This window comes from Triplophysa dalaica, chromosome 23 (genome assembly GCF_015846415.1).
Source record: "Triplophysa dalaica isolate WHDGS20190420 chromosome 23, ASM1584641v1, whole genome shotgun sequence".
In the NCBI taxonomy this organism is placed as follows: domain Eukaryota; kingdom Metazoa; phylum Chordata; class Actinopteri; order Cypriniformes; family Nemacheilidae; genus Triplophysa; species Triplophysa dalaica.
The window spans coordinates 3759449-3775207 of NC_079564.1; the positions used below are offsets into that span (position 1 = coordinate 3759449).

Here is a 15759-nt window from a genome sequence, read left to right on the forward strand (position 1 = left end):
TTTTTCCCTCGTCGTGGCAAAAAAAGCGTGGGTAACAGTCTGTGTATCCAATGTCACCAATGACGTCCATTGCAGTCAAATAAAAAAACCACACGCCACTAAATGTGCATGTGCAAAAATGTCGACGTGCCTGACAGTTTGATCATAAAACCCAATTGGGAGCCACCATTTGGTCACAGCTTTTTTTCTGTCATCGTACTACACAAATTTATCTTCATCAGCCCTTTTCTACAAGTTTAAATAAGACCATGTTTTAATGAGGATGGCATGAGCTTAGTCTCTGCAAAGAGAGAGTGAGGAAGAGGTGGGCTGTTCAGCAGGACAGATTGCATGTCATCGTTATAATAGGCTCCTGACCTATTATTAGTCCGCCTTGAGATGGGCCTCCAGATTTGGATTGGTCTAAAAATACAAGAGAAAGTGTGAGACATAAACCAGCCGTTGCTTTAAACGTCCAGACATGCACACACACACACACAAGGACACAATAACCCTTAGCTGTCCATCAGACTCACTCGAGACCATCAAGCCATAATTAAAGAGTCTCCTGCTAACCACTCATTACTTTGTAATTTGCCCTTGTAAAGCAGCAATCTGTTGAAGGACCGCTGGACGGCCCATTTCCTGCACATAACAATATAGCTCCAGAGACCCGCTAAGTAAGATGTCATTCACCGTGGACATCTCATTCTCGTCCGAGAAATCATGACATCCATTTTCCCCACACAAAGGAGTCCAATGAAATCAAAGTTCATGGCAAGATGATTCAAAGAAATGAAAAGGTTAAAAAACATAACTGTCATTTTGCCCTTGATGCTAGATGAGGCGAGCAATAAAGGCAAGAGATGCGTCTAATAGGTTTTCTTTGACACTCAAGCTTTCTCAGACCCTGCGCACTTCCCGTGTGGCAAACCCGGCCTACGATTCTTTGAGTTTAATCTTTATTTCCTCAAAGGGTTGAACATTTTTCTCTGTAGTGAAATAAAATGATCAGCTGTTTTTAATCCTCATCTTGCGGTATTCGCTTTGCCTAAATTCAATTTCATACAGCACTGAGTCCAGACGAATGATGTGAAGATCAGTCATCTGATCACTGAGGCAGCGAGGGGAGAATTCAAGCAGGTCGTTTTACCATTAAAAGTGTAACGCATATGTAAGCATCAATTCCAACTTTCATGCCGAACAAGATTTTGTTGGGAATGTAAGGATTGCTTGGGTTGGTACGGACAAAAGTTTCACGTGTAGATGACTTTCAAGATTGTCACAAGTTGTGATAAAGAGCACAGCATACTTGTAAATGAAATTTCAGTCAAGTATTCATTCTCATGTCAAAGCTCATGTGACTTTCCTTTGTGTAGAACGCGAAAATGAAAGATTGAATAGCTAATTTGTTCAATTTGCATTGACGTAAATCATACGAGAACTAACAATCATTACTAAAATAATAATAATGAAGCCCCATCCCTAAAATTCCCCTAAACAATCTGAACAAATGATGATTGCACTAAAACATACAAATAAGCTTTAACAAATTCATCTCAATTAGCCACCACATTAAATACTTGAATTATTAGATAAATTAATGATTAATAAATTAATTGTCATGAGACAGTATTTGTTCTGAAGAACTTTAGCATTTGAAAGTGAGCACTTTCACAAGAAGAATGTAGAAAATGATGACAGAAGTTGTACTATTGTTATGTTCTTTCTAAAACAAGCTACATCATCATTTCAGTTCCTCTTTTACTGAAATAAACAAGTAAACTTTGGAACTGATTCTCTTTCTATAAAACACTAGAGAGAGAGAATCACGCACATTGCTTAAGAGATTAGCGTAACTCTATGGGCGTCTTTAGAGACAACGTCCTCTAATCCCCTGCTGATCTGATTGGATTAACACACTAAGGCTGTCCCGGCTCTTGGGGACGGGGCTGCGTGCCCTGCCGTCATGCGGTGTGTGGGCTCTGATGCCTCTATCATCCTGAGGTTCAGCAGCATCCCTGACGTACTGACCTTAATACGGGGCTACAAACAAGCCCTTGAGCACCTATGGCTTTCAACAAAGTTTCTACACACCAGTCATGTAGATAAGTAGTTTACTGTGTGTAAACACTAATACTGCCCAGAAAGAGATTTCACAAAGAAAAATGGAGGGTCTGAATGTCTGTGTAATATTTTGTATTCCTTAAGATAAATCACCCAAAGTGGGGTTGAAGAAAGCATCCTCCATTTACCACCGAAGTGCGTCTGAGTGGCTCTCACCGAACCGTGAGCCATCACAGCCTGACAATGTCTGATTCAATTTAGCCACAAACATCCTGGCGTCTCCCAGCGCTACAGACCAGCGCTCATACTGAGCTCATTCACTTTCATGCCTGCTTCAGGAGATTTGTGCCTAAGGGGTCCAGCCGTCTGCATTAAAAACTTGCATGCCAGGTAACCAAAGCTGTCTATAACAGACAGTATGGTTTTCCCTACAGCGGACAAATTAGTCTGCTTTTTTGAGCGCTCACCCTAATGTTGTTCCAGACCCATCTGATCACAAAAGTCCAATTCTTTACCATGACAGTGAATGAGGATGAGACTGACTTTGATTTTTTTTAGGATTGACTCTTAGGATTAGAGTTTCTATCTAAGGTGATGAACTATGACCAAAACATAAAGCTAAACAAAAATCATGGTATGTAACCGAACATGGCGGCACCCATTCACTTCCACCGCATGGACACAAAACCAATGCAAGTCAATGGGTACCGCCATTACCAAACATTCTTCAAAATATCTTGTGTACTGCAAAAGAAAGAAAGCCATATAGGTTTGAAATGACAAGAGTGTGAGTAAATGATGACAGATTTTCCATTTATCTTTAAAAACATGACTCAATGTGAAATAAAAAATAAACGTGTCCTTGGAAAAGCATAAGGGTGAGTAAATTGCGACTGAATTTGATATTTGTGTGAACTATTCCTTTAAGAGCATGACTGCGGCAGTCAGCATCATTTCACTAAGCAAGTAATGCGATTATAATTGTGCAGTTTTACATCAAAGTAGAGAAACGCCATAGTCACGCTGAACGAAGATGACAGCTGATGTATCCGTACAGCCAGGCAGCACCAGCATTGCATGGACTACCACACTCAACGAGTAAACAGAGAGAGAGAGACGATGAATGCAAGACTACATACAGCCAAGAATACAATGAGCACACCGAGGAAATAAGAGAGGGGGAAAGTCTGAGAGAATTTGGCTCTCATTTGTCTCTGCGGACAGGTAGTTAGTGGCTCACCGCTGGGCTGTTCCCTCGCAGGCTGCTGTCCTGCCTTTCTAGCACACTAAATCACCGCCTGCAGCCGAAGCCGTTATTTTTAAGTGTCCGTGCACCTTCTTGAAGATCACAAAGAGGATTTGCCTATTGAAGAGCTATATATAAACTCTGTCTTAGTGGTCTCCTCGGCCTTCCGTGCTAGACGGTGGTAACTGAAAGCAATTTAAATGGAGGAAAGTGTTCTAAAAATTGTTGCGAACGCATTTGCAATTTTTATTTGACTGACAGAAAAGTGAAAATCAAACTTGGGACAGTATAAACCTAGCATACATGAATCTAACAACCATTCAATCCACAAAAAAGGCTATGCTTTGACATAATATTACAGAACTGCTCCCAACAGAGTTTCACACCCATATTTAGCACAAAAGCTGTCTAAATCTATGTCACCGTTTTGTCTGATCCAGATCTTAACAGCAGAAATGTGTGGCGATACACATGACATAAACGGAAGAATAAATCTTGTTATTGCATCACGATCACTAATTATTATTGATCTTTGATTCTTGAGAGGTTTATGGATTGTGCCTTTGAACAGCCGCGTCCTGCATAATCGTAAAGATAAGCAGCTCGCATAGCATGCAGACGATGTAAACAGTCTGTTGCCAGGGGTTCCAGACAGATTGGTCTTAAAGCGGTCAATGGATGTGTTCTTAGGTAAAAACTAAAAATGTGTGTGTGGGTGATGGGTCAGGAAAGGCCGGAACACTGAATATTCTTTGCAACCTGAAACATTTTGAAGTATTTATTGGTTAAAAACTCGCTGTCAAGTATTTTGCAAGTTGTCTGAAAGTGTTGACTAACTGGTATGCATGTTTTATCCTGGTGCACTAATTCCAAATGCACAAAGTAAGATGTGTAAACCAGGTCAAAAAGACATCAAGTCAACGTGAAACTAAAACGGCATCACCTGTCATTTAAACACCTATGTGCATTCTGCGACATTCATTTATAGAGCTCAGACCCTGTTTTAACTATCCGTTACAGCATTTTCCTTAAGACCTTCTAATATTTCTGGTTGTGAGTCAAATTGCATCTCTTTCTCTATCTCATCAAAACACCAGCCAGAGGAACAACTTGATAATGAGGCTTTACTGCAGAGTTTATGATCATCATAACAAGCTTCTGCCTCAAACATAAAACTAAATACAACTAGTTTTAGTACCACTACAAACAATTGTTAACCAGCAGTCGGGATAAATAATAAATAAAAATCACCTTTGAAACGAAAGATTTTCTATTATTCTAATCGCATTAGCACATTCAGGAACAACGTTCTAGTTATCTATGGCTGAGAATAAGTGTTTTTCATATCTTTTAAATAGTTAAAATAGAAACAAGACATCAATATATCCAAACATCAGTTTTACTTCACAAATTATTTTCTGCAAGCAACCTTGGCAACATCCTCTACCGCTAGAGCCATGTTCATAAATACTAACCTCATCACATCCACAGATCCTGATTACCACACATAAAAATGATGTGCTATAAAACTTAATGTATTTACTGTACGCAAAGTGTTTTATCTCACAAACAAGTAAACAGCAGAGGAGTGTGAACTGCACTCTGCTTGTTTAAGTTTAGATGTGACTGACGGTGTGAGGCTGTTGAGATTGGAAAGCAACAACTGATGACTCTCTCTGTAGTGCAAGTCACTTAGCCCCGTGCGTTGAGGCACGTGAGATGCACTCCGTCAGCAAGGTGACCATTACACTGGTCGGGTCGGCTTTGAAACACTCTCTTTCAAGGATTAGACATAACCATCCATAAAATTCCACATTTTCATCAGCCTAGCCTGCAGCTGAACGAATGTTCAATCTACGTTGGCTGTGATCTTCCACAATACCCGTCAATCAGGAGATTTCCACAAACACAGAGAAGAGCTTTAGTGTAGTGTGACTTGATCTCTTCAACATCAAAGATTAACGGTTTAAAATGTTAAATGCCCCTTTGCTAAAAGTACACTGTCTGGAATGCTTAGTCATTCTACAAAACACCTAATAGGAAAATCCCTCGACAACCACCTGGGAAAGTGAAAGGTAAGACAGACTCTGAAACTTAAACTTTCACATAAGCAGCCGCTCTGAAACGTGAGTCACTGTGTCCTTTTCACATTGAGGGCTAGATTTTCGAATGCACAGAAATGTCATGAAAGAGGATGAAAAGATGTTATTTCAGCTCTCTTTACAGGCATGTTAAAACACAACCTACTTGTCATCCGATTACACAGCTGGAGAACTTTCCTGTGAAAGTGGTTCGGCATTCTAGTCGTTGTGATAATAAACAAGACCGAGACACATGAACTTTAACAAATTATACATACTGTAAAGCAAAAAAGGGGTGTATTAGAATGGTTAAAAAAATTCTACGTGAGGGACACTTTACTAATACAGGCCACATCTTTGTAAAAAAAAGATGCAGAAAACTTTGTTGAAGACATTGTGATCTTTGTGCGTGTAATTTCATAGCAACAATAGCTGAAAAGTCAATAGCACTTTCACAAACCCTGTGAGGAAAGAACGCTTTAACAGTTATAATTGTGCCCTTGAGGAAGACAAGAAAAATGAAAAATGAAATCTTACTATAGGAATTAGTCAGAAAGATAACTTGGTATCAGAACTTCAGTGGATTTAAGCGACAAAATCTGGAGGGCAAAAGGGAGACCCCATCCTGCCTCAAAAACCTTAGAAAATGAAGCCTGGTTTTACTAGTAACTAATATTTCACATGTGGTACATGTATTAAAAGCATAGTTACCACATGTTTATCATTCTCTCGCTACATGAACTTCATTCATTTGCATAACGGATAGAAGCTATAATGAAATGAACGGTGCAACGCGATATTCTCTTTAACCTCCATCCCAAAATACTTCACTAATAATGTAACAGTTCCGAGCCATTTTTTCGTTGACAACCGCCTGTCTTAACTCGTCTCTAAACAATCTGCTCACTCGAAAAAACAACCAAAATTCCTAATGTTTACTATGGGTTTGCTTTCATAATTTTACAAAGATAAATAGTATAAAAACACAAGCTGGGATAAACAAAACATTTGCCTTCAAGCATTAAAGTCCCTCGGGTTTTTAAACTCCTTGCGTACAGACTTTGTTAAAAGCCTCGTATTTTACAATGCTTATGACTGAAGTCGATCTGTTCCAAAGTAAACACGCGGTAGTAAAAACCTCACCTCGATTTTTTCGACTTGCTTTCTTTTTTATTGAGGACTCCCGGTACGCAGTTGATGAGCTCGGTCCAGTCGGCGTGTAACCCGCAACTCCAGCCTGTGGAGAACCGTGAAAAAAGCCAGGTCTCCTTTCGGTTCGGTCGGTAGCAAGTACACTTCTTCTGCCCCGGTCTGCAATCACACGGAAGCTCCAGGCGAACATTTTGGACCAGATGCCTTCCGAAGGTGGTCCCGCCGGTCTTCTGGATGTGGAGAAACACGATCACGTCTTCTCCTTTGATTTCGAAATCTATATTGCGTGCGAGATCTCTAATAGGGAAGTAATACTTTTTCACATAGTGCGGATCCGGACTGGGAAAAATTGTCATATCTTCCTCGCCGAGAAGGTATCCATGCGGGGAGCCAAAGTTTATCACCCCGGGCGCCACGTACTGATACAGTATCAGCATGAAAAGCGAAGATCCCACGACGATCAACATAAATTTGCTGGTCCTTTCAATCATGTTCCTTTCCGTGTCGTACATCTGTTATCATTTCACAGACACATCAGTCCTTGCTTCTTCTATGAAGGTTTGCTTCCTCGTCTCTCCCTATACATATCATCATAGGCAGTGAGGTCTACTTAAAGAGTTCAAGATCGTATACATTGTAACATGTTCCAGGTCTACCAAGAGTTCAACGACAGATACATTGTTACAAGTCTCGATATTCTGTGTCAGATCTGTGAACGCGGATCCACTGTATCAACATTGCACTCGTGCGTTCTTGACCCAATCCCGTCTAAAATCCATATCGAATCCGTTCACGGGACTTTTCTACAGCTCAACTGTCCGCGATCCTTGAGTTGTTAAGTCTTCAGTGTTGGTCAGAAAATGCCTCCCTTGTCTCATATAATGATTCAACACAGCGACGAGAGCGACACCCACTTTCCCTCACTCGAGCCCGCACTAACACACTCATCAAGCTCGAACAAGTACATGGACGGGCATGTAATTCTTAGTTTGGAGGTCACGCCGGCAATGTAATTTAGAGACGCAATCGCTTGTGCACCATTACGTTGTTTATTGCGCATAATTATTATTCTCGAAACCAATGAGTCTAATTTACTGCAACGATTATATTCACCATATTGTCTTGATTTGGAGAAGGATTTTTAGGTGGGCAATTAAACATTAGCCTTTTAATATAAAAATCATCTTAATTTATGGACAAATCGTAACAAAAAGTATCAGGCTACAATAATGGAATTGATTATATCACTATTCATGGCCGACTGTCCACAATAATCGATTTCGACATAGCCTAAAGGGTGAACCAAAAGATCAAACCTATAGTAATTGATGAGATTTTACTATTACCACCAAGGACCGATAGGGGGCGATCCAAAAGGGTATGAAGCCTTGCATGTGCATGAGATTTGACATATGAATTTATTATTTTCCTACTGTGCAGTGATTTTGTAAATACGAATATCTGGTATGCAATAATTTATGTATATGTATTTTAAGGAAATATTATATGATAAATCAATCAACTAAACGCACTTGTTGTTTAAGTCACAGATCAGTTATCTGGATTCTTACATTATTGCCCAGTTTTACAGACAAGGTTTGAATGGAAACTGCGTCCAAAAATTTAAATTTGTCAACATTTACTCACCTTCGAGTTGTTCCAAATCGGTATAAATTTCTTTGTTTTGGTGAACACAGAGGAAGATATTTGGAAGAATGCTTATAAACAGACAGATTTTGCCTCCCATTGACTACCATAGTAGGAAAACATACAATATAGTCAAAAGTGCCCCAGAACTGTTTGCTGTCCTACATTCCTCAAAATGTCTTCTTTCATGTATTTTTCCTACTAAAATGTTAGATTGAGCTGTTTGAAATTAAAATAACTAGCCCTGAAATATCTTAAAATATGTCAGTGCCAATTGTTTGTCTCAGTATGCACACCAGTAATGTAAATACCTATACTTAAATAAACAAATGTACCTAATGCATAGTCCTGACTTCAGCTAAGCCTTGCCTTTGAAACAGGCCTATGTGTTCTATTCATTTTCTCAAAACAAATGACCTATATGGATCAAAGCGTAACTAAATGTAACAAGCAAGGTTTTGTAAAAGCCAAACTTTAAGAAACGTCTGTCGAATGTAAACCATAATCAAACAATATAAAAGCCTTTAATTGTTTCGTTTTAAACCACGGCTTGACAGACAATAAGGCTTAGAAACATACCTTACATTGTTTTTGTATGTTTTGATTCTGGGGAAAACCACACACGTACTAAATAGCTAAGCGACTTCCAGTAAAACCTGCTTTGCCCTGAATAATTTCTCACACACCAATAAAGCCAATTATTTGTGTTCCCATCGTCACTCCCCAATTTCAGTAGGAAGCAAGTGACCTTGACCCCTTTTAGCTCAATCGCTAATGATAAAATATAGTAAATTAACAATGCATACAAGGAAAACATAAATTTTTATGTCAGTTTGGCTATAGAAAGTATCACTTGACACTCAGCGTGTTGATAATAGGACAAACTCTCTCTTTTTCCACTTCAATAAAGTGATCGACAATGTTTTATATACGAGTCCATTAGTCTAATAAATGAAGTGAATTCAAGCAGAAGTCATAGCAGCATTTTATGTTGTTGAATCATCCTAAACAGAAGACGTGAAATGTTTTAGCCACTATTACCAAGTACGTTCAAATCTATACTAATTTGCTTTTTCAAACATATTGAGTGTATTTTTAAATAATGCATAAGAGATAGAGTACTTACCAGGTATGACCAACAGTTCGTCACTGAATGTAGTAACACAATTTAAGAATGTGGCTTCCATCCTGACAGATAATAACTTATATTGATTTTGAAAACTACATTCATCTTCAATCTCCAGACAGATAATAACTGTTAATTGGATTTCCATTATCGAAAAATGAAGTCATAGGATGTCTAGCGGGCTGAACTCATCTAACCCCCCACAAATTGAAAATTATATTTCTTTTTTCTTGCAATATATAACTTTTTTTCTTAATGCTATTGGAGAACTTTTCAGCTATAGCATCCTCACCTTTATTCCATCCGTGTTCTTGTGGCTCAACCGGTTCAGCATTGCACTAGCTAAACCAAGATCGTAGGTTTGATTCTTTGGGACACAAAAAAATCCTGAATCCTGATTGTTTTGTTTATATGTTTGAATGTAAATGTCTGCCAAATGTAAATTCTTTATTTTTATCAACCCAGTAAACAATTATTTTATCAAAGTTTATGTGCTTAAAGTACCAGAAGGGTCTGCAATTGTCGACTGGTATAGTTTGTGTTGGTTAGAACATTGTCTCAGTGTCCCTGGCATTAACCTTAGTTATACGCCCTCAGGGGCGAAAGCATTGAGGCAGAAAAGTGGTTCAAGTTCCTATAATGAGCAAGCACACGGAAACCCAACCCCAAGTTAAACTGCATTTAATTATTCTCTTTATTGACCAGCGAGTTTCCAGTCCAACCAATTGAGAGATAATCACTGTAAAAAATCCAGGCAAACAGCAACCGGGAAGATCTGTCTGGACCATATTTCTGGTGTCACTTTTGAACTGTTTTGTAATCCATATGCTTCACTGTACCACAGATGGTTTGCATTTATTGGTTCAGACGAGACAATGTTTCAAGTTAATCTGTAGTGCTAAAACTGTGGAATGCGTGTTTTGCATGTTTAATTGCTCTTGCTGTTATTTATAAGTCGATCAAATGACACATTTACCAGCACGTACTAGTGTTAGATCACACAAACAAACTCTTTCATGCAAAACAGAACTGAAAGATTAAACCGTAGTCATCAACACAGATTCGAAAAGACCTACAATGACCAATATGTCTACAGCTCTTATTCATTTTAGCGAATGTAAATTTCAACATGAATGCATTTATAAATTTACCATTGAACAAAACATGGAATTTGTACACTTTTACAAAGGCATAAGGTAATGCATTGGTTAACATCAACTAACAGTGCGGAGTATCCATGTTTACAGTATTTATTAATCGCTGTTATATTTGATGTATTTGGCATCAGCTCAGTCATCTTTATATTAAAACACGAACATAAAAACAGATTACCTTCCTATAGACAATTAGTTTACAAATATTAGCCAATATTAGCCTACTAATATACTGTACATCACATACATTTTTTTATAAACAGCACTTATTAGTACAACAAATAGAAAATATTTATAGCAAACGTAAAACTTTATTTTCGTCACTCTGGGAACCAGAAATCGACATTTGCATTTTTACACTTAGTCATTTAGCAGACGTCTTATTCTGGGAACCAGAAATCAACATTAACTTGTTTACATTTAGTTATTTAAGCGTCTGCTAAAATTTAAAAATGGATTTCTGGTTCCCAGTATGCTTTGCATGAAGCTGTTATTTTATCATTTTCTGTTTTTTTACTAATTTTGGTTCACAGAATGCTTTGAATGAGGCTGTTATTTTATAGTTTGTGTCTGTAAGGATAAAAACTTGTTAATGTTTAATGATTATTTATCTTTGAACAAACTGTTGCCAGCTAATAATATAAATGTACATCTACAGTAAGTTACTCGCAAACTGCTGCCAGTAATGCTGTAATTTCTACAGACATTTTTACAGTGTAGTTATTATATTTGATTTCTGTCAGTAGATCCTTCAAAAACACAACACCTTTAACAAAGGGTACCTTATTGAAAGGGTAATATAATCTTATTTAAAAAATATATAAACCAGATTATCTTCATGATGTGCTATATGTTTCGTCAACACATCTGCATGCAAATGAACTTTAGACCAAATGTAGAAGGAGTGTGCATGTATTCAGTGTATGTTGCTTTTGGCTGCAGAAGCGATATACTGTAAAAAAGCACAAAAGAATTCACAGAACAGGAAACACATCCTGTATCACTGAATTTTGCAGCCGCTGACTGATTGATGCTGTGCATGTCATTGGTAGTGTGACATGATGTGACACTTGTTTGGAACCATGTTGCTTAATTGGTTCATTTTGTCACACTTAGTGAGGTCACGCGCATCTGTTTAAAAGGCTATGTGCAGAAAATAAAGTGCTTTTTATTCATTAAAAATGTTTGAATAATTTTAACCATTTTAATAGCAGAAACTAGCTACTTTGTGTCTAATATCGCTATGGTTTAATAGCATGCATTCAAATGTAACAGAAGAAGAAATAGCTCACCCACCACCTAAAAAGATTTTCATTCCCCATGTATTTTCATTCTCATCTTTTAAAAGTGCCAATTGTTTTTAACAGAGCAAAGGAAGTCACATGGGTTTCTCATTTGAGGAAAAGTCTAGACCGGGTATAGATTAACCGAAACAAGGCCAGCAACATTACACACCTGAAAAGAAACTATTGCCGAGCCAGTGGAGTGTAATGAAAATCTTCAGAAACAGAGCCTCATTTTATGGTCTGTCAATGGTTAAGCAAGTCTGCTTTATTAACCAGACACATAAGTCCTTTCAGGGTAAATCATATTGTGAAGAAAATGTGTGTGTTTATGTAAAAGCACATTTTAAGGTTCAAACATTATAACACTTGTTCACAACAAGCAACATTAAATATAAGCTAAACCCTGTAAACAGTTTCTTTTAAATCTTCTTGCAACTCAAACCAGTTTTGTTAATTAAAACCATTACTGGACAATTTTTCTGGCAGAAATGACTGAACAAGCACCATAACTACTTCATTTAACCCTTAATATATTATCACAATGCAAGATCATTAACACAACCGACACTGTTTAAGTGAGACTACATTTGAACGTTCAGAGCTGAGCATAGCACTTTAACAAAATGAGAATCTTAAGTGGACTTTCATTGCAGGCGTAGCGTTAAAATGTTCCACGATATTTTCCAGCGAGATTAGTTTGGTCATTTAATGTTACGAATGAAAAGTACGTCCGCTCTGATTCAACATGCCCGATTGCTGATGCTGCTAAATGAGCTTTTAAAATGCTGTAAAATGCTGTGAGTACTGTCCAGCGTATCAGGGTGAAAATTATTAATTTGCTTGAGGCCACAAATTCTACGCAGCAGAATTACTCCCAGTCCATGCATATTTCCATGTCGCTGAGTTTTTGTGAGTTCACCTTTGAAGCATAAAGAACTGACGTCAGAGACAAACGCAGCTGCACAACAAAATTAGATTAGACAAAGCCACACGCCTCCCAAAGACATGGTGTCTTGTCGCACCGCCGAAGCAAAGTGTGGTTAAATTCAGTCTTTCCATCATGACCTTCAACCACACCGACTTGGAGATAATGAAATAACATCCTTCCTTTTAAAAGTTGTGCAAACACAACAGGAGACCAAGCCTCCAAAAATGCTTTCAACAAACTTGTCAGACACCACGCAGAGTACTTCGGTGCTTTAATTGTTACTCTTGTAGACTATGACATATGGCCTATTCATTTAAAGGTTAAGCAATTCTTTTTAATGTGTAAAAACCTTCTCCTACCCCGGTGTATAGGAAAATGTGTCATTTATGCACTATTTGCATCACCGTAATTTCACATATCATGACTGGGAAGGTGTTTTTAACATGGAAAACATTACATATATCAGCTTTAATGTGAAGAGACAACTATAAGCAAGCCATTTGATGCTGACATCTTGAAAAATGTAAATAATGTGGCACTGTGGAGCTTTTAAAAATGCACTTGGTTTACGTGAGCAGTATGATGTGACAGTTTATATGAACAAATAAGATCACGCATGGGTTTCTTGGCCAGTGAAAGACATGGACATTATTTAGGCAACCTGTTTGGAAAATAAGGGTTATGCTGGTAAATTGTATATTAACTAACTGCATAACATACTGTACGCTGTTTTAGAAATTGTAAATTGATGCATCATTCAGGTAAAAAAAATTGTACTGTTTGCCTCACTGTATGCTTCCTGTACTTTTATATTGTAAAAATGTGTGCAAATGTGGAAAATTTATAGAAAGATTGTGAAAAATAAAAAAAACTTTGCATTGTTTGCATTGGGTTAGGGAATTCAGCATTGCTTTTTTCTTGTTATCGTACATTTTTGTACAATTCACAACGTAAATACGAAATTATTCATATTCTGTCAGTTTGGACAAATCGCTAATTTCCGTCTAAAACCATTTTTTGTGATTTTAAATTTGCCATATATCATTTTTATTATTCACCCTTTATGTTTGTGCCTGCCTGGGTTTTGCAAATATCTAACCAATAAAAAGAATTAAGAAGTACTTGTGAAATATATCACTGAGGCCATATATATGCGTTTTAGTTTTTATGTGCATGTTTATGTTTGCCCTTTTTTGTTGAGTGGAATTATTAAAATGTTTTTTGTCATAATGTGTGCAACTGCCGTTTGTATAAGATGTTATTTGTGTGGCAAAAAAGCAATAAACACATTTAAAAAACATGCTTAACTTTCACAACACAGAATTTAATCGTTTAAAGGGATGGTTCACCCAAAAATAAAAATTCTGTCACCCTCATGTTGTTCAAAACCAGTAGCCTATCAATGTCTTTGTTCTGCGGAACACAAAGGAATATATTTGGAAGAATGTCAGTAACCAAACAGATCTCGTCCCCCATTTACTGCCAATGACTGCAAATGATGGAAGAATTTGCATTTTTGGGTGAACTATCCCTTTAAAAGTACAGTGTTTTTTCTATTTCACAAGAAAAAGCTAATTTGGACGTCCAAGGTTTAGGAAGGAAGCGTCTACATTTAATGAAGGCTTTTAAAAACAAAAGCTGTTTTGTGGTCTCATCCCATTGCTAACGCGATAACATTGTGAAGGGTGTCTCTTCACCAGGTGTAGATCATCTCTGACCCCAGAAGCCTGTGAGATCAGTAGACCAACACCTGTGCAGGTTCTCATCTGCTCCTCTCATAGAAAATCAGACTCCTCTCCATATGTGAGATCTCACATATGCCCACCAGGCTCCAAAGGTGCCCTCTATCAGAAATAACTTCATTATTTCACCATCTCTCTCTCTCCTTCTCTCTCTCTCTCTCTCTCTCTCTGTCTGAAGGACAAAGTAGATTCTTAATAAAACATCTCATCAAGTCAAGCATATGACCCCTTTGGCTTTCCATTGGTTGACCTTATCACATTCGTTGCGGTGTCTGGTACCGCTCTTCAGTCCAACAGGTCTACAAAATGCACAGCTACCAAAATGCTCAATGTGTTTCTGAGGTGCAGAATTGATCATGCCTGAAAAATGAAGATTTAAGCCATCTGTGCAAAAACAACAGTTCTGACAACACCGTTCAAACTTGTGCTTCTATTTAGGTCATCGGTTACAAGTAAACTGGCCTGGCCAAAACTGTGGATCATCAAATTCATTAAAGGGACTAATTTGAATCTAATTTAATTATTATTACTTATATGATTACTGCATGAAACTAAAACACTGTACTCTTTACAAACATTACAAAGAAAGAAAAATCACAACACAATGTTAAACACAAAGCTATCCTGATGTCCCACAGATGTCAGAGCTCAACATGTACAGCCATCCATCTTTATGAGTAATACAGTATCAGTACGATAGTCTCTGAGTATACTGTATACCAGGCTCTGAAATGACAGGCATCTGACAGCTAAGACCAAGCTGATCATAGGGTTTGTTTGACAGTTTAAGAGAGTGCAAACCCTCCCGCAGAGCTGCAACGAGCCTCTCGCCAAGAACGATCCCTCTATCCCGATCAGCCCCAGTGTTTTCAACAAACAAAGAAATGATTCAGATTTTCTCTAACATTGCAAACCGGCATTCCTTCTCCATTAGCCAAAGCATCTCTATCCAGCCGACACGGACCTCAAACTAATGAACTGAGAAAATGTGCTAAAACACATTTACATTCTACAAAATGAGTGCCTGAGAAAATGAGCAGTCTGCTTTAAACACAATGAGTCATATTAAAGCAAGCGGTGCATTGAAAAGGTAATCAATGCCTCCCCAAAGCCCCGGCTACTTTTTTTTACTCAGCGGCTGCTCATTTGATATGTTAATAAGTTCCAGATGCAATAATTGCAGGGTTAATTAAGTGTTATATTCAAGGGGCCACAGTGAAGTGTTTCCTGATTACAATATAAGAAAAGCGGACATTTAGGAGGCCGAAAAAAAGAGAGTTCACGAGTAAAGATAATGTGGGCGAGATGTACACCCCAACAGAGTGGTTGATAAACTGTACTATACATACTA

General features: G+C 37.9%; 1 protein-coding gene across 1 annotated transcript in view; it reads right to left on the minus strand.

Moving 5' to 3' along the window:
- Window positions 1-7438, minus strand: part of hs6st1b (heparan sulfate 6-O-sulfotransferase 1b) — a 42570-nt gene extending 35132 nt beyond the window's left edge. The window contains exon 1 of the mRNA XM_056739052.1: window positions 6517-7438. Within this exon, the coding sequence (XP_056595030.1) occupies window positions 6517-7037 (521 nt within the window). The 5' untranslated portion in view covers window positions 7038-7438. The remainder of the gene's footprint in view (window positions 1-6516) is intronic.
- Between the last annotated feature and the right edge of the window lie 8321 nt (window positions 7439-15759).